Genomic DNA, 18,005 nt, shown 5'->3' with positions numbered 1-18,005 from the left:
GATCTGCTTTCACATGAAAACATAAAAAAAAAAAAAACCCAGTATGTAAGAGGGAAATCTCAGAAAACTTTATATTTTACAGTTATTGGTTTGCAGAGTGAGCCACTGAATGTGCTGTAAAATCATGCAAGGAATGCAGCTTCAATTCAATCAAAGATTGGGATCCGTGATTGCAGTTGAATTCTTTAAATGTTTTAATTAAAAGCATCAAGGCACAATTTCCCACTATAACAAGGCCAGCCTTATAATGAATCAATACCAAACTTCACATATGACAAACTTTGATATATTTCCAACATTTGCATGGTTAAATGAGTTGTGTGTTAACTACTTTTAAAATGTTAAATTTCTTACAAGTGCTTAGGTGGCCAATTAAATTAATAACATGCACTATACTGTATAACATGTCCAGCATGTATACTTTGGATTTAAATTATCATAGTATACTACACTTAAAATAAGACATGAGGACATCTGTGAATACACTGCATCTTACCTTGGGAAGATGATGTTAACCTTGAACCACCCCTCCCTCCTCTGAATCCCTCAGTCATGGTAATAGAAGCCACAGTGGTTTTGTTACAAAGACTCAACATAAACCCCAGTTAATCTTTGCAGATATTCTATAGCACATATTATAAATGAAGTCCTGTCTACGGTTTTGAATCTGAAGTTGGGTCTTGCATGGATTTTTCTGACAGCTCCTCTTGTCTGGATCGCTGCTCTTTTGTCTCACTGGGGTCTGAAAATCCTGGAGGATATAGAAGATTGGAAGAGGCATTGGAAAATTTTGTTAAGCTGAAAGGGAAACACTATCTGTATCTGTGAATCTCCTTATGAGATCACTGCAAAAAGAATGTAGATAACAAATCAAATCAGGGAGACAGAGCACATTTATGGCACATTTATGGCATTAAGTGGCTTTGTCCATGCCAAATCACACATTTAGAAAAAATGTTTTATTCTGTGTAAGCAGAGGCTGTCAAACTCTTCATAGGTGATCATTTTAATTCTGACAAGTAGAACCATTTCTCAAGATTGTTATGTGATAAGCCTTGCTGTGAACTGTTTAAACTGAAACTTTCAATACAAAATTAAGTACTTGAATTAAATTATGATAGGAATTTTGAATTTTGTTTATATTTGACCTTATTTGTGACTCTACACAGAGCATACATTACATTCATAACATGAATGACGACATACCATTGGAGCCACTTTCCTTCCATTTTAGCTTGTTGTCTTCGGTGTGTCGTGTCCAAGTGGAGCGGAAGCTCACCAGCTCAGCTGTGATATGAGCGAGGCTCCACTGCAGCCCTCTGGAGCTCTCCTTCCAGAGATTACTATTGAGAAATAACTGTGCTGTCATAGCAATACTTTCCCCCCAATTTTACCTTCATTCACATTACTTTCTTTCAAGATAATTTTGAGTTTCTCTGCAGTTAAAGAGCTAGATGTTTTTAAAAGAATAGTTTGCCGTTTTGGGAAATATGCATAGTTGTTTTCTTGCTGAGAGTTAGATGAAAAGATCAATACATGGAAATTGAGGCCATTGAATGAGAAGGCAGGACTGTTCTATGGCTCTGAGTGGTTAATTAACCTTGTTTGAAGTTTGAGGTGTCAACAGTTTTACAGATGTCTCTTTTTGTAACAGTGGTCTATTGAGATAATACTTTTTGGGCCGCAGGGAGTTTTTTGTTTGAATACAATGAGTGACCACTGGGACAAAATGGTTTCTATTCTTTCTGCTAAAAATGTCCAATCAAAAATGTAGTACACTGTACTTTTCAGTGCACAAGCCTTGTCTGTTTGTTACCTGTGTCTGTTGCAGGGGTCTGGTGGACCTGGGTTCTCCTCCACCAAAGGAATAACAATCTTTTCAGCCATGTCCGTCAACAGAGAGAATGTTGGATACACAATGAAGTCTATGAAACCTGCATGAATAAATGTTGCCCATTTTAGCATGGGGAAAACTGTTTCAGAGAAAGAAAAATTGGGGGTTGTTTTTTTACAAAGGTAAAGAAATTCAAAGGTAATTCAGTGATTGAAGTAATATAAGTCAAACTTATCAAACTATACAGCACCTTTCAAACAAATCAAATGAAATTTAAAGTGCTTTACAATCGATTGTATTTTTTAAGATGAGAGAAGAATTTAGTGTTCTGAGTGAAGATTTTTAGATGGTGGTATAGTGACAGAAGTGTGGATGGGAACTAAATCTCCTTTACAGAATATCGGTGAGAAGAGAACTGACTGAAAGAAGAAGAGGTTTTGGAAAGTGTTTTGAGTAACGTACCAATCTGGGACTCGGCTACCAGGGTGCTTTTTCGATCACACAGAGGAGAGAAGGGCAGGCCGAGCTCCGCCTCTCTATCACCCTCACAAAGAAAGAAAGAGAGATAGAAGACATCTTAAAGGGCATCCCACACATTGCCTGAAAATAACTTTTAAAAGGTTATAAGACTCCAACATTCGCTACCAACTTCCAGACTTTCAGATTGTTCAAAGAATACCATATTGTTTTTTAAAGTAACACACTAACCATTAAAGAGCCTTTTCAGAGAGAGGTTTCTCACATGTTATTTTCAAAGAGAGTAAGGCTGCCCAACGCTTCCTCTATTCTATATTCTTCTTCAAGTCGAGGCAGTGAAAATAGAGGTAAGAAGATGACAGCACAGAGCAACTTATTGTTGCATTTACTGGAAATACACTCAGTCAAAGCACCAGGCTCACAATACTAGCCAATTCTCGCATTGCCATTTTGCAAGGCTCAATAGGCATTAGCTTAAAAACATTGGCATTTTAAGGGGGTTGTAAGAACGCATGATTGACTTATTATCTTCTTACAGTGATGCAGACATCAATGTAAACACTTCCTACACCTGATCGGATGGTTGATCTCTTACTGAGCTGTCATTGAGTTCAAAATTAAAGCCAACAGTTATGAAAATGTTGCAAAATGTACTTAAATAAACCAAAATCAGCTTTGAAGTAAATATCTGGGGAGTTGCAGGATCAAGCATCATTTGATATCAATAAAACCAGTCTAATCTCACGTCAAGGTCCATTTAGTTGCTGTTCTAAGGCTTTCAAGTGATCCTTATCAGCAGATGTAGTTTTCCCAGTTGTCATCAAACTGTAGATTTTTAAATAGAAAAAATAGCTTTTTAAAGACTTTTCATCTGTGTTGGCTTAAAAGTATGTAAGTATTAAAAACACCTAATTCCATGAAAACTCCATCTGCTGATGAAGATCATGTTAGATTATCGCAAGCTCCAAAATATCTACTGAATGGACCTTGAGATGAGTGCTTTTGCTTTATTGTTAATAACTTGCGACTCTGAGCTTGTAAGATCTAGCGTGGCTTCAACTACCAAATTACATACATGCTTTTATTATTGTTGTACATGTTGCAATATTCATTCTCTGCACTTTAACCCATCCCTCAAGGGAGCAGTGGGCAGCTGCTGTGCAGCACCCAAGGACCAACTCCAGGTTTTTATCAGTGCCTAGTCAATTGCACTGACTGAAGAACCAACATGTTTTTGATGGTGGGGAAACCAGAGCAAACCCACACAGACAGAACATGCAAACTCCACACAGAAAGGCCGAGACGACCAGGGGTTTGAACCCATGACCTTCTTGTTGGGAGACCACAGTGCTATCCACTGGACAACCGTGCCGCCCATGACTCTGCTTCATACCTAAAGTGCTATTTATGTGTTTTTTGTTTAAGCTCTGATGTAATAAACCTCTTTGAAGGTTTCCCGCTCTCCCTCTTAGACTCCGATGAGTCATTTACAAAACTGTTATCAGGCATCCAACCTTCTGACTCATCAGTCATGCTAGGATAATAACACATCAAACCAGCCAACTAAGAATAGAAGTATGTAGGACATGAAAGAAACAGCAGAGATCAGAGCTTGAGAGAGATGTGATGGGAATTTTTTTTAATTTAAAGAGTAAATTAACGACTGTTTAAGTATTTTTTTTAAGCAAAAAGGGTGCCGTACAGTTATAGTTACTTCCTAAAGTTGGACAAAATGACAAATGACAAAGAACATGTTTCTATAAATTATCTCTGAGTTTTACATAATGTTTGATGATATTACATATAAAACACAGAAGAGACTGATGCACCTGTTCTTTACACATAAAGGAATAGTTTGACATTTCAGGAAATACGCTTATTTGCTTCATTGCAGAGAATTACAAGATGACAAAATTGATGCCACTCGTACCTTTATGCCAAATATGAAGCTACCGCCAGCAGTTGGTTAGCTTAGCTTAACATAACAACTAGAAACAAGGAGAAACAGCTGGCCTGGCTCTGTCAAAAACATTGAAAATAGTTTGGCAGATAACCCCAATAATCCATCCTGTTTTTATATGTGGTACAGTGATGTAAAAAAAATTAAAATAAAAGCGAAGTGTGCAAATTACAAGTAGCTGTTTTACAGGGGGTTATATGCCAAACATTTTCTTGGCTTTGCAAGTGCAAGTGTAGGCAGATTTTGTTACCTTCGGGCAGAGCCAGGCCAGCTGTTTCCCCCTGTTTCCAGTCTTTATGCAAAGTTAAGATAACGGGCTCTAGCTGCATATTTACCATCCACATGTGGTATCAATCTTCTCATCTAACTCTCAGCAAAAACTATTCCTTTAACAAAGATGAACGATTATGCATTATAGCATAACTTATTTTCGGTTGAGTTTTTACAATATTATTTCACAGTAATCAAAGTGTAATAATACTTGAACTAAGAAGAAGAGAGGAAAAGACAACAGAAACAGTCACACTGTCAGTTGAGCTTTATTAGAGTTCCTACCTGTCTGAAAAACTCCTCCATCAGGGCTTTGGTCCAGCGAGAGTGCAGTGCCCAGGGCTTGGATGGATGGCTTATGTCAGCCGTGTGCAGTAACAGAGACAGTGCTTTGGGCTTGTCAATCCTGTTGGAGAAAGCATTGATGCACTTCTTGTTTTTGTTGTTGTGTTGTGCATCTCAGACATGCCTAAAAAAACAGACACCAGCCAGCATGACACTAATTTGCACGTCTGCCTCTCTGTGCAAGTTATTTTAATCAGCTGCTCGGAACATTCATATTATGACCTCTTGATTATGCAGCACAGCATCAACAACAGCACAATCCATTAGCGTTACCGTTCTTGTTGTTGTAGACAGGCCTTCATCGCTTTGACTTGGAGGAGGTGGGAGGACATGTCGGTTGACAACACCATCTCTATAACAAGCGATCGCAGCTCCCTAAAAACAGACACACAGCTTGCTTTTTTAATGAACTGTATGAAGTAAAAAATGGCAGGCTGGGAGATTCAATGAGGTTATAACCTTTTTAAATTTCCTGGTGGATTTTCTTGTTCCCATAGTAACACTGACTGCTACCTGTTACAGTACGGTGCTGCTGTTTATCTTTGGTGATATCTGCATAGCTCCTCCATGAATAACACAGTCACATACTGAATCTCTGATTTAAGAAGTGTCAGCCTCCATGAATGTAAAACCTATCTCACAAGAATGTGGGGAGAAAGTGAGCTGATGACAGTTTAGTTTAACATCTCTGTCAATAACAATCAACCATATGTGACTTTTATTTTAACTCACTGCCCACATTTCCAATTCTTTGCAGTCAAAGTCAAACACACAGATGAGTGAATGAGTCACCATACAGTAATAGTAACAAATCTTATCTTAAGAGGTCAGAGGTTGTTGTCAGCTGGAGGAGCAGCCTTGGAGCTGGACTCAGTTTCATTTAAGGATTCAAGCTGGACAGATAATTGTCAAGCAATCTCATGAAAAAACTCAAACCAACAATACTTTCTGACTGCTTGTGAAACCAAACACATTTTTTCCCACTGATGTTGTACATTTTTAAAAACAGGTAACAAATGTATAGTTAAATTTTTTTTAAAAATATTTTACAAAAAAGCAACCGTTTCTTATGGTACTGAAGGAGCACGGGCTTGTAGCTTGTGGCAGAAATAACGAATAAAGGAGCAAATTGTGTTTTTGTTATGAACTCTCTCAGCTGCAGATAAATACGCACTATTGAGTATTTACAGCAACAGAATGGTGTTTGTAGGATTTACTCAAAATAAACTACAGTGCCCATGGTCACAGTGATTAAGGGATCCGGTGTAACAGTGTGTCACAGTTTTTAGTCAGCGGATGTCTATGCACTGACTCTACACAGACAACACGTGTTAGTCGAATACATTCATTGCTGTTTTTTGTCTTTTATTTTCAATTTTGAAATTAGTTTGTTCTTGAATTTTGTCAAACCTTTCTCATCTATATCTATTTCAGTAAGTGAGTTCTCAGAATGACCTTTGACAAAAACTCATGTAGAGCAATAGGGTTTTTCCCAGAAAAAGAGCTTGTCATGCCATTTGTTCAAATTTCATCCTGATCTATTCTGTTCATTTTTATTATATGGATGCTTACCGGTTTAGATCACCAAAAAACCTCTGGCTATCAAGTTTCATTGTCACTGTGTTGAAAAATGTCTTGACATCATGTCGTTTTCATCATGTCGCTTTCATTTCATTTAACCACTTATCCACAGGAACAGGATAAATGTGTGATGCCTTTTGCATCCACCCTGAATGTTGAACAAGTTCTATAGAAACTCTTAATTTAGTTAATAGTAAATTAAGCACTTAACATACAAGTCTGTTTCGTCCATGTTTTACAATCACTGGCTCATTCGCAGCTGCGTGGCTTGTCGTGCTGACTAGTCATGTCAAATTGTATTAATGCAGGTATACATTGGGGTCATAATAACTGTCTTGCTACTTCTTCACTGATACTCTAATGCAGCTCTCTAAGAGCACCTCAATCTCCTTCTTATGCACTGAGATTTAAATGCATGTATTTATTAGGGGGGGTTGTTAGCTCCAATTGTTTGAGAGCTCTCTCTTAGAGCAGAGTCTTTTTCTGCCAAATCTGTGTAACTATTTTCTATAACTTGTCAATTTTGTAACGTAACTGAAACTCTGAACTGCAACAACAATAAGCACAACTTTAGATGGAAAAAATGTTGTTGTCTTACATCCATTCCTCTTTTGTCAAATTCATGAAGATGTTCATTTGGTCATCCTGCAACAGGCGAAACGCTGCACTCAGGTGATGGCTTTCCTGTACCGACCGATCATTGTAGATCAAAGCAAACTCTGACCTGGCAGACAGACAGAGTGGAAAAGAAAGAGTTTGCACATGCGTACAAGTGTGGTTGTACAGTTCTGTGGTAGTACGGGGAGGAGGAGGTGGGAATGAGATAAAAAGAGAGTCCTCAGGGAGTAATTTAAGCACAATGACTGTAGGTCTGTAATGATGAATTTAAAAGTGCTGAAGACAGAGTGGGATGTGATAAAAGCTGGCACCATGTGGGTGTAAATGATTCAGTATAGCAAGTTAATTAACTAATTTCTCAATCAGGCATCCTGTGTCCACTTATTTGCATAATCTACTTAATTAGTCTGTTGAAATGGGTAACAAAGTACAACGTGAAAAGTTTTCCAATTAGTGATTAATTTGATGCCTAAACCAAACATAAAATAAAACGTTTGTGAAAATGTCTTCAAAATAACATTCACTTGTGTGTTACAGTGCTCTTTTGGGGTCTGTAAAAATGTAGCTTCGACCTTCACAGAGAAAGTGGCCAGCAGTCCGCTTGACTTCATGATGGTTACAATGGTTTTGAAAAGTATGTAATTTAACTGCAATTATAGTGAAAATAGAGACAATGTTCTGAGAAAGATATTTTAGTTAATAGTGTACTGAAATTTTGAGGAACTGGAAAGATTTTCTCATCCCCTGAGAATCTATCTTGCTTACTGATTTTTATATGATGTTTTCTAGGAAGTTGGATGGCATGTTTTACTCCCTAGTTGTTGCACCTTATTAGCATTGGAAAACTTTATTCTTCTTTATTGAGAAATTGTATGCTTGCCTGCAGACAAATCAATTTTTTTTTAGCAAGTTCAGCTGTGGTGCTGTAGACTAAACGATTTATACTAGCAATAAATTGTAATTAATGAGTTAATTGTACCTAGTGTTGTTTGCTGTGAGCCAGTGAGTTTTGACATTAGCCTTGTCTTTGCATCTCCGATTCTTGCCTTGTGTTTTTGGTACCTTCGCCTGATCCATCTGTACAAGCATGCAATAAAGCTACTGCTTGTTTTACCTAGAGTCATGCTCTCTGAGTCCATTCCCACTGTGAGTCTGATACTATAGCAACACAATATACATAGAAACAAATTTAATAAAGGGTTTTTAACTTTTGTATCTTAATTTTATTCACCTTTTTTGTGGATAACCATAGAAACTTCAAATACAGTCCAGTCTGTGAGGGAATTTTCCTTCGTGGGCTCAATGTGGGTAAAAGATGAGGTATGGTCATGTAGGTCACTCACAGCCCTAGGAAAAATAATGACCTCTGTCAAATATTGTGGACCAGGAAGTGATCTTCAGATTTGGTTTCGTACTACATTGTCTGTTCTCCCCAGCTGGGCTTCAATAAATCTTGCCGCTTAAGCCCTGAGTTTCCTGAAACCTTCATCAATAGCTCACAAGAATTTCCATCAAACAGTATACTGTAGTTCTGCAGTATTATCCACAGCCTCAGTCAGAGCTTCAAAGCTTTGGAAGAGCCCCATGCTGCACAGCATGACGCTGTTTAGTCATATTTTGGCGAAATGTTGACTGACTGGAGCATACAGGTGGACAGCAGAGAAGTGCACCCTGCTGCAGTAGAGAGGTTTCTATGGACCTTTTTGATACTTCTGGAATCAATTGTAACCACCATCAATTCAAGCTGACCACAGCCAATCTTCCTTTTGAAGTAATAAACAACAACTTTATAATTGCCAGGATTTCAGGCTTGCAAAAGGGGTGTGGCAGTCAGAAGATGTGTTTTGAGTGGAGTATGACTTTAAGATAGATACTGTTTAGTTTCTATTACTAAGACATGTTGTCTTACTGTGGACAATTATTTTTCCCGAAATAAAGCATGATGATGATGGGTGCCAAGAGACTGTGCTCTTCAGCCCTCCTATGTGGAAAATAGACCTCTAAAAATACTGCGTTCCCCCCATGAAGATATGTTTGCTCTAGAGTGTGCTTTCTCTGTTTCTCACTCTCTCTTTCTAAAATTGCACAAAGGTCTTTAAGAAACACTAGCTTATTATTTCTACATTCCCTGACATGTTTGTATATATGCAGCATCCTGTTGTGAAATTGTAAAAAAATTATATATATATAGCATTTTAAGAATAGAAATATTTAAGATAATCAGTCGTGTAGCCATGTGCAGGGTTTGGTGGTTGCAGAGGTGATGGTGGCGGATATATATGTGTGTGTGTGTGTGTGTGTGTGTGTTTCACATAAAGAGAACTTACTTTGAGTGGATATGAAAGTTGTTTGTGGTTCCCGTGTGTTCATAGTCATGGATGGCTGCAGCAAATAGTGAGGCCATCACCTCAAGCTCTGTCAGCCAGTGCTTTATAGACATAAGACACAAAACACATTCATATAAAAACATACTGTACTGTGAGAGGAACAGTTTTTATGTCCTTTACTGTATAGGCAAAGAATGTCAGTTGTGACATGGGAATGGAACATTTACTGATATTAAGCAATATCTCATAGTCATGATTTAGATGTGTTTGATGTGATTTAGAAGTGGTCTTTCCCAAATGTGTAAGTACAGATTGAATCACTGGGATTTAAAGTATAATTCTTATTTTTCTGATTGTAAACAAATCCGATCAACAAATTGTTGTTAATCTGGCTGATTAACACATTGATGGTTTTGGTCATTCCATGAGATTTGTAGAAACCTAAGACAACATAGAAAACCACCAGCTTTATCCTTTAAAAATGGGATGAAGCAGTTAACCAACAATGAGAGTAAGTGAGCCCATCTTACCACGAGTCCTGAGCGTAGCAGCAGGCAGTGCAGCGTCTGTGTCACATCAGCAGCATGAACATGGCTGTGGTAGGGGTTGTTGTATTTGCAGTATCCTCTCTCCAGTGCAGACAAGAACTCTGTCAGACACAAGATGGGGATCTGCAAAGAGCATCACATTATCATTAAGTTGTGTTGAAAAATCCAAGGTTCACAAAGTTTATGTCAACAATAAAAGCTGAAGTCCAATGTTGTAATAGAGGATTGACAGGGCCTACAATATGTTGCATGTCATTCGCACACATAATTTGGCAACCCATTGCTCCTTCAAACACCACAAATTGATAATAAAACCCATATGTCTGATTATATCTGCAGTTACAACACATATTTCCCACAAAAGTCTACTAAGGCAGTAATGATTATATTACTGCAAGATATTTAATCCAGAGCACTTGACATTCTTGCATTTCTATGATAACAAATCGTATGGAAAGTGCACTACACTGTGCATTGAAATCCAAAGTCAAAAGACCTTAAAACGGCTATTGAGCCCATATCTGGTGATCAGCTCAAACAACAGAGTTCGCAGAGAGTGATCAGAGCTGGCTGCATTCAGAGCAAACACGTCAAAGCTCCAGCGGTCGACATCCTAAGAGAGACGGAGAAGAAAGTGAGTGCGTTATTGATGCATACTTGTGGTGTGTACGATCCCTTTTGTGATGGCCAATTTATTGCACAAACACATGACGTGCAGTGAGATTTATGGTTAGCGGAGGCTTACCCTGAGGCAGTTTACGACCTCTGCAGGTTGGTCTGGCATGGCTGCGGTGTAGGCCCTCTTGAACATCCTGGAATAATGCAATGTTTATGTTGAGTTCAGTTAAAGTTCAGATGTTGACATTATGCAGTGAATTCGTCTCAGGAGCTGTTTATATAAGTCCCTGTCCCCTTTGGAAGGATGTTTTAAAGAGAAAAGGAGGCTAATGTTTTACAGGCCCGTGCTGCTGTCTGTGTTTTCTGTGGCTTCTTGTACCAACAGAGCTTTTATTAGAGTTATAGTACAGACTTGGAAATCAGTCATTTACAATGGGAATTTTATAGTATGAGATGATCATTTCCTTGCTTATTGTAAGTCTCATTAATAAAACATACATAGCGATGTCAATGGTTCTTTTCTGAAGTAGCTGCATCGTTACAGACAAGACAACATTAAACTTCCAAATCATACATGCCTTGTTAAATAAAACAACCTTATAATGTTGAAATAGAGATAAAATGTTATTTTACCTCTCCACAAATATCCCAGCCTGCACTGCATGCACAATGCTGCGGAACTTGGGCTTTTCGTCTGAGCGTCGTACAGGCCGCCGAACTCTCTGAGTAAAGGTGGACGCCAGCCAATCAGTGACCTCTGAGGGCACCCCATCTGACTGAAGCTGCTGAAGGTCATCCTCAGACTCAAGACACTGCCTTAGATCAAAAACATGCATATACAGATAAAGACAAGCAGTAAATGTTACATGTTGACACATGGTGTGAAAACACACAGTCATAGATGTTTACTGAATTAAAGCTATACAGGATCAGTTGCTGTGTCCAAAATCATTCCCTGTTTACAAGTGCACTTGTAACGTCTAAAAAACATTCTGTGTCAAAAGGCTCAAATCCTGTCTGGTTACAGTGATAATATGTATAACCACATTAGCATCACATTAGTTAAACAGCACATTAATGAGAGTTTATCTGGGCTGTTTTCTTGAATTTCTAAAAGTCACTTATTGTAGTTGGTCTGCGTCATTTGTCAACCACTTATCCTGCATACAGGGTCGCGGGAGACTGGAGCCAGTCCCAGTTGACATCGGGCGAAAGGCGGGGTACACCCTGGACAGGTCGCCATCGCAGGGCCACACAAAAACAGACAACCACTCACACCTAAGGACAGTTTAGGGTCACCAATCAACCTAGTCCGCGTGTCTTTGGACAGTGGGAGGAAGCCGGAGCACCCGGAGAGAACCCACGCAGACATGGGGAGAACATGCAAATTCCACGCAGAAAGGCCCGGAGCAACCAAGGTTCGAACACACGACCTTCTTGCTGTGAGGCAACAGTGCTAACCACTGCACAACCACGCCACCCAAGCAGCCAATCATTGCTTATATATTTTTTCAAATAAATAAAAAGTAATAGTTTGGTATGTTGTGTTGTCTCACAACTCCCTTTGTGGGTTTCCTCCGAGTGCTCTGGTTTCAGGAAGACATGTAGTTTAGGTTAACTGGTAGCCCATGGGTGTGAATGTGAGTGTGAATGTATGTGTTAGCCTTGTGACTGTCTTCTTGCTGGAGGCTCCAGCCTCCGTGACACCCCAGAGATGATATAGATACCTTAAATTATTGATATTAGTTTTTATCTTGTCATTATGCGCCCTTTTGGGCCGGGACCAAATATATTATTTCATCTACCGTGTAAGTTCAAAGTAATCAACGCTTTAAAAAAGATTCTCAACATATTAGCTTTTGTTTTGAGTATCACATCATTCAACTATATTGTACCTTGTTCCATCGAGGTAAACAGCCTCCAGTAATGACACAGTGAAATCCAGATTCTTTTTGATTTCTTCAAAGTCGACATCTGTCTCCTCCAGCTGCTTCAGCATGCTCCTCAGCCTGGAAACAAACACAATTTTATTATATGGATGTGATCACAACTAAATAAAATGGTAATTTTTGAAAGTACTGGAACTGCTGTTTCGCCTCTCAAAACAGCTATCACTGAGAGGTAACAGCGAAAATGGTTGAATGTTACAGCAGTTTGGCATCAAAGTCTTCACATTAATTCAAACTGGTATGGCAATATAAGTTATAACTTCAGAAGAAAGGTTATTTTCAACATAATGGGGACTTAAGCTTTCTTAACACATCGCCATAAATTGACAGCACTTGTCGTCTTGAGTGAGTGAAACAAGGTCCAAGAGGTGAAAGTTGACAGCAGGTTGAGTAATCCTTGTGAAAGGAGAGAGTTCATGTGGAAGTGATGTAAATGCCACGCTGCCCAAAGAAAGCCAGTGGACATCATTAGTGCCAAATTTTCCATGAGAGGAAAACTTCCCATGGTTGAGTTGTTATGTAACCCACTCCAAAGTGAACGCACTCCATGAAAGATGATGTTTTATATTATTATTTTAATCAAATTATAAGAGGGAACTGGTGGGAATGCACTCATCTCCTGCAGTGTAATAAAAAGCAAATGCTTGGAGCACCTACAGTGTAACCCACCTGCAGTGTATTAATGTAATTTCATCTAAGTAATAAATCCAAAAGCTTTCATAGCATATTAAAGCAACGATGAAGAGAACTGGAATCTTTTTACTTCAACTGGATTTAATTTTCTCTGTGGCCATTTGAAAGAGAGTTTTATTTGATATGATAACACATTTGTGCCACAGATAATTCCTCTAAAACATTTTGGTGGGCTTCCCGTATGGTGCCGTGACAAGAAAGATTGTGTTCAAACTGCTCCAGGTCACACCATGTAGCCAACTCCTGGGGATGAGACGCTCACAGCTTTTCAAGTGTTTATCACGCTGGCAAGGGCTTTCAAAAGCTGTTGAGTCATAAAAATAGCATGCATCTGAATGCCACCACTCACTTTCAGTCTCAAGTAATCATTCGCGATAACACAGTCTTTTTTGTTTCAAATGTTAGCAGGAGAAGAGCTTCTGACAGGACGTTTACAGGAAATTACTCGTCAAGTGCACTTGTGAAGCTTTGTTTATAGTGAGAAATGACAAATCTTCCTTTGGTTCAGACTTTGTGGAAGCTACACACTGCATAGTGTCTTCCCTACTAGGTGCACATCTGCACAGCAGTGAACAAGAGTTTGAATGGCATCAGTTTTGTCAGTACAAATCTTGAAATATATTTCTCTGTCTATGTTTTATTTGAAAAAAGCATTTGAAATTAACAATAATTTGAAAACAAAACCCTTAAATCCACATCATATCAACATAAAAGTGCTATGAATTATCACTTGTAAATGATGACTATCATGGCAAGAGAAATGTGTGACTTTCTGGCAAAAAAATTTTCCTCAAACACCACAAACAAGGTGTCGAGCTCTGAACTCTGCAGACACTAATACATCAGTGTGTTAACCAAAACAAAACCACATGACCCCGTCATCGCTGCAGCACTTTCCTCCCACAGCTAAAGCGTTAGTAAGATGAGTGTTCACACAGTCACTTGGAGTAACAAGTGTTTGCTCACTTGCTGCAAATTAAAAATAGTTAAAAGGGCAACTATCTTTTTATGGTTAGGATAAAGATCTGCATACATTAAATGTGTCAAAAAATACACTGATGACTAGTGCATTATCACTCATCACTGTGCTGTGCAGGGAGTATTTTTGATTCACATATTTCCATTCCTGCAAAACAAGAAAACTCCTACACTGAAAATGACCCAGACAGCCCTGGTTCACCAGTTATTAATAATGTTAATTTTAAAGATGTAGCGTGTTAAAGACCTCCAGCCTAATTTATGCAGTCACAGAAAGGCTGAATGTGTAGTTAACTAACTATGATATAATCTGTACTAATCTTAACCCCCTGTCTTACCTAGAGATGGGTATCTGTAGCCGTTTCTTACGGATTCGCACCAGTTCAGCCATTCCACAATCAAGCTGCTCCCCAATGGACCCCAGAGTTCAATAAAAAAAACAATAACAGGGTGAAAAAGGAAAATTACTGCAGAGAAGTAGTAAGCAGAAAAGTTCTCCAAACCACCAATGCAAACTTTGTGTGTCCTGAGACAGACTTCTGTTTCAACAGCTCTCCCACCCACTTCTGGGGGGACCTACTCCACTTCATTCTGATTGGTTAGGCAGGACCAAATTGTGTCAGTGTGTGCATATATGTATGTGTATCTTTGTGTGAGTGTGTGTGTGTGTGAGAGTGTGTGTGAGTTAGTGAGTGTTTGTGTATATGTGTACACCCGTTGTGCGAAGTGTGTGTGAGTTGACCTCACTTACTGATGAAGTGTTGACTGCGAGGCTTTCAAGTCGTGTGTACTCAAATCCCAAATGAGAATTTTCCACCGCAGCCACAAATTAGGGAACTACACAGAGAGTCTTTCACTGAAACCCACCAGAGTCACCCGAACCAAAATACATAAACAAAGCTCGTCCTAGAAAGCCACCCACAACAGCCCAGTATGTTAACTGCTATTCTCGATACTGCCATGCACAGAACATTAAAAATAATATTTCTTTAACTGCTTTAAAAGGTCACCTCTGGTTCCTCTGCTCTTTTTTTTTGCTAAAAATGATTGTCCACATAATGCTAAATAATTACAGTGTCAGAGACTTTCTTAGTGCATGTACAAACTTTTTGCCACTTGTGGCAGCATCAATCAACAGCACAGAGGTTCAAATCATAATTAAGATCATATTAATAATTTACTTTAATCCAGAGTCAAAATATTTTGCTACATGAATAAATATTATTTTTTAACAAAAAAAAAAAACATTTTTCTGTCCATTGACAGACCAAGATCAGACAAGACAATGAAAGTCGTCCTTAAACACTTTGACAGTTCTAGGTCCTAAATCCATTACTAGTCTTTATTTATAGAGTATTGTGAGAGCTGTGCGACAACGTGGCTTGGGAAAACCCCTGCCTGCTTTTTGCCTCCCTCCTTGCTTGTCTTGCTTTGGCTGCTGGGTCAGACTGACTCTCATGCTCCCATGCTCTTTGACATGGCATGACATGTTGCAAAAATGAAGAGAAGTAACATTATGACATATGATTCTCCATCTCCCATGTCACTTTGAACTGTTTTGATTTTCGCCGCTTTAATGTCAAGAGAGAGAGAGAATCAACACAAATGCAAGAGTATGATGCTCTTAATAGACTTCATATTCATACTGTGATGTCAATAAAAAATGTAAATGAAACACTACAGATGAAATATTTAATCTAGTGTCACTTCTGTCATCCTCTCGGTCTTCCTCAAATGATGACGAACACATACCCTCTGCTCTCTCTCTGTCCACTCAGTGAAGTGAGCCAATTATTACTCACCAGACCTACACTTCAGAAAGAGAAATCAGAGTCTGTGGCTCCATAAATCACAACAAAATATTTCGTGTCTCTACATGGGAACTAGATGTTCAAGAGACTAAGGGTGTTGGAGGACATGCAGAGTGGTCATTTTTGTTTTTACAACAGTGGAATCAAATAGATTTTATCCAAGTCAAAGTGCTTTTGACTGAATACAGTGTTCAAAGGGTCAAGTGTTTATCATCTCAAGTTCCTCTGGTTTCTGGGATGAACCTCACACTCAATCACCCATCTGGGATTTATGTAAGGTTGGTTCATACATAATTGCAAAAAGCATATTGTTTAACTTCGTTTGGTAATCATCCGTGCAAAAAGTTTTGGTTTAGTTTGTTTACTTGAGTTTTCTGCCACCACCCCAATACAAAGTATGTGAATGGAATTTAATTTGTGGTGCTTACAGCACATTTAAACTTCCAGTGTAATCTCTATTTCTAGGAACAGAGTGCTGTGAACAATTTTTATTGGAACTACCTTTTACCAAGAAATAGAACACTATCAGTGTGTCTCGTGTATCAAACTGAGTAACAAAGACTCTGTGGCTTTCGGGAGGGCAATGACTGTCTGTCAGTCAGTCCACCACTTTGGCTGAGACTCAAATATCTCAACCACTATTATGAAATTGTATGGAAATTCGTGATCACCAGAGGATGAATCAGACTTTGATGAGCCACTGACTTTTATTTCAGTGCCACCCTGAGGTTGACATTTTTGGTTTCTGGTAAAATGTTTCAACAATAATTGCATGTATTGCCAAGGTATTTTAGATTCCAAATTTGGGATTAGATGAATTGTAATAACTTTGATGATCCCCTACCATTTCCTCTAAGCCCATCATCAGGTCACAATTTATATCTGTCCAACAATTTTTATATGAATACATTCCTACAGCCCTGCGATGGATTGGCAACCTGTCCAGGGTGTAACCCGCCTTTCGCTCGATGTCAGCGGGGATTGGCTCCAGCCCCCTGCGGCCCTGTAGGCAGGATAAGCGGTTGACAATGGATGGATGGATGGATGGATACATTCCTACATTCCCATCAGACTCAGCTCTACTTGGTGTTTAGTGCTAATTAGCCAATGTTAGCATGCCATTATGCTAAACTAAGATGGTGAACATGGTAAACATTTCTTGCAAAATCAGCATGTTAGCATTGTCATTATGAGTATGTTACAATGCCAGCATCAATTTACACACACACACACACACACACACACACACACACACACACACACACACACACACACACACACACACACACACACACATGCTTAGTGCTGGGATAAATTTGGAGTTTAGTGACTCTTGGAGCCGGGGATCAAACCACCTGTCATCAGTGGACGACGTGCTCAATCTCCTGCTACAAGTACAGCTTCTTAGACTCTTGTTTAAATGCAATTATTCATGCCATTCATCTACATAGAATTGGGGTGAATACAGAAATCACAGAGACTGATATTTTAAAACCCGTACAAGTAAAACCAAAAGAAATAAACACATGCCCAGATACCAGTAAGGTGAAACGAAATATTTTTATAATTTGGATGAACTGACCTTTAAAAGCAGTGTACTACATACTTTGTTTGCTTCCCTCCTTTCAAATTATTTATTTACACATAAAGAAACAATGAGCCCAGTCAAGTCAGAGTTAAATGAGAAGTTAAGTTAAGCGAGTTTGTTTTTGTTTGTAATTTAGAAGAAAGAAAAAGATAATTGAACTGATTGTGAAAAACAACATCCTAAATACTGCATATTAGTGATCATATCATTGATGAAAAGCATGCAAACTATGTCAGCATAGCGCAAGAAAATACAGTTACACCTCACCGCACAACACACCATTCATTGGACAATCAAATCTAACAATCTAAATCTGTCCCATCAGCAGATTTTTTTTTTAGTTTTATGTTGTGATTTAATGCAACTACAGAGTAGGAAAAATAAACCATCCGAGTGTGGTCCTCCATG

The 18,005-nt window shown here is 38.7% G+C and overlaps 1 protein-coding gene across 1 annotated transcript; it reads right to left on the bottom strand.

Moving 5' to 3' along the window:
• Positions 1 to 170: 170 nt before the first annotated feature.
• On the bottom strand, positions 171 to 14,727 carry LOC119886134 (calcium/calmodulin-dependent 3',5'-cyclic nucleotide phosphodiesterase 1B-like). The gene is made up of 14 exons (XM_038696670.1): positions 14,537 to 14,727; positions 12,474 to 12,587; positions 11,212 to 11,394; positions 10,706 to 10,772; positions 10,457 to 10,573; positions 9,943 to 10,083; positions 9,413 to 9,513; positions 7,066 to 7,191; positions 5,160 to 5,261; positions 4,827 to 4,947; positions 2,297 to 2,378; positions 1,817 to 1,934; positions 1,207 to 1,343; positions 171 to 751 (listed from the first exon to the last, which is right to left on the bottom strand). Exons 1-14 carry the CDS (start codon positions 14,587 to 14,589, stop codon positions 654 to 656), a joined length of 1,560 nt encoding a protein of 519 aa, XP_038552598.1. The 5' UTR covers positions 14,590 to 14,727; the 3' UTR covers positions 171 to 653.
• Between the last annotated feature and the right edge of the window lie 3,278 nt (positions 14,728 to 18,005).

The sequence above is a fragment of the Micropterus salmoides genome, unplaced genomic scaffold (genome assembly GCF_014851395.1).
Source record: "Micropterus salmoides isolate LMB-PRFRI ecotype aquatic unplaced genomic scaffold, ASM1485139v1 Ms_hic_scaffold_4, whole genome shotgun sequence".
Lineage (NCBI taxonomy): Eukaryota > Metazoa > Chordata > Actinopteri > Centrarchiformes > Centrarchidae > Micropterus > Micropterus salmoides.
The sequence above is the reverse complement of the archived record's forward strand: the minus strand, read 5'-3'. Positions and strand labels throughout refer to the sequence as shown.

Bases quoted from the DNA above. Each gene is read 5' to 3' on its own strand.
- LOC119886134 (XM_038696670.1), bottom strand. From the start codon at position 14,589: ATGGCTGAACTGGTGCGAATCCGTAAGAAACGGCTACAGATACCCATC. The intron at 10,084-10,456 runs GTCTTTTGACTT...TGCTCTTTGCAG, and splicing joins GGCTCAATAGCCGTTTTAAG to ATCCCCATCTTGTGTCTGAC. The intron at 752-1,206 runs GTATGTCGTCAT...TATATCCTCCAG, and splicing joins GAAGGAAAGTGGCTCCAATG to GATTTTCAGACCCCAGTGAG.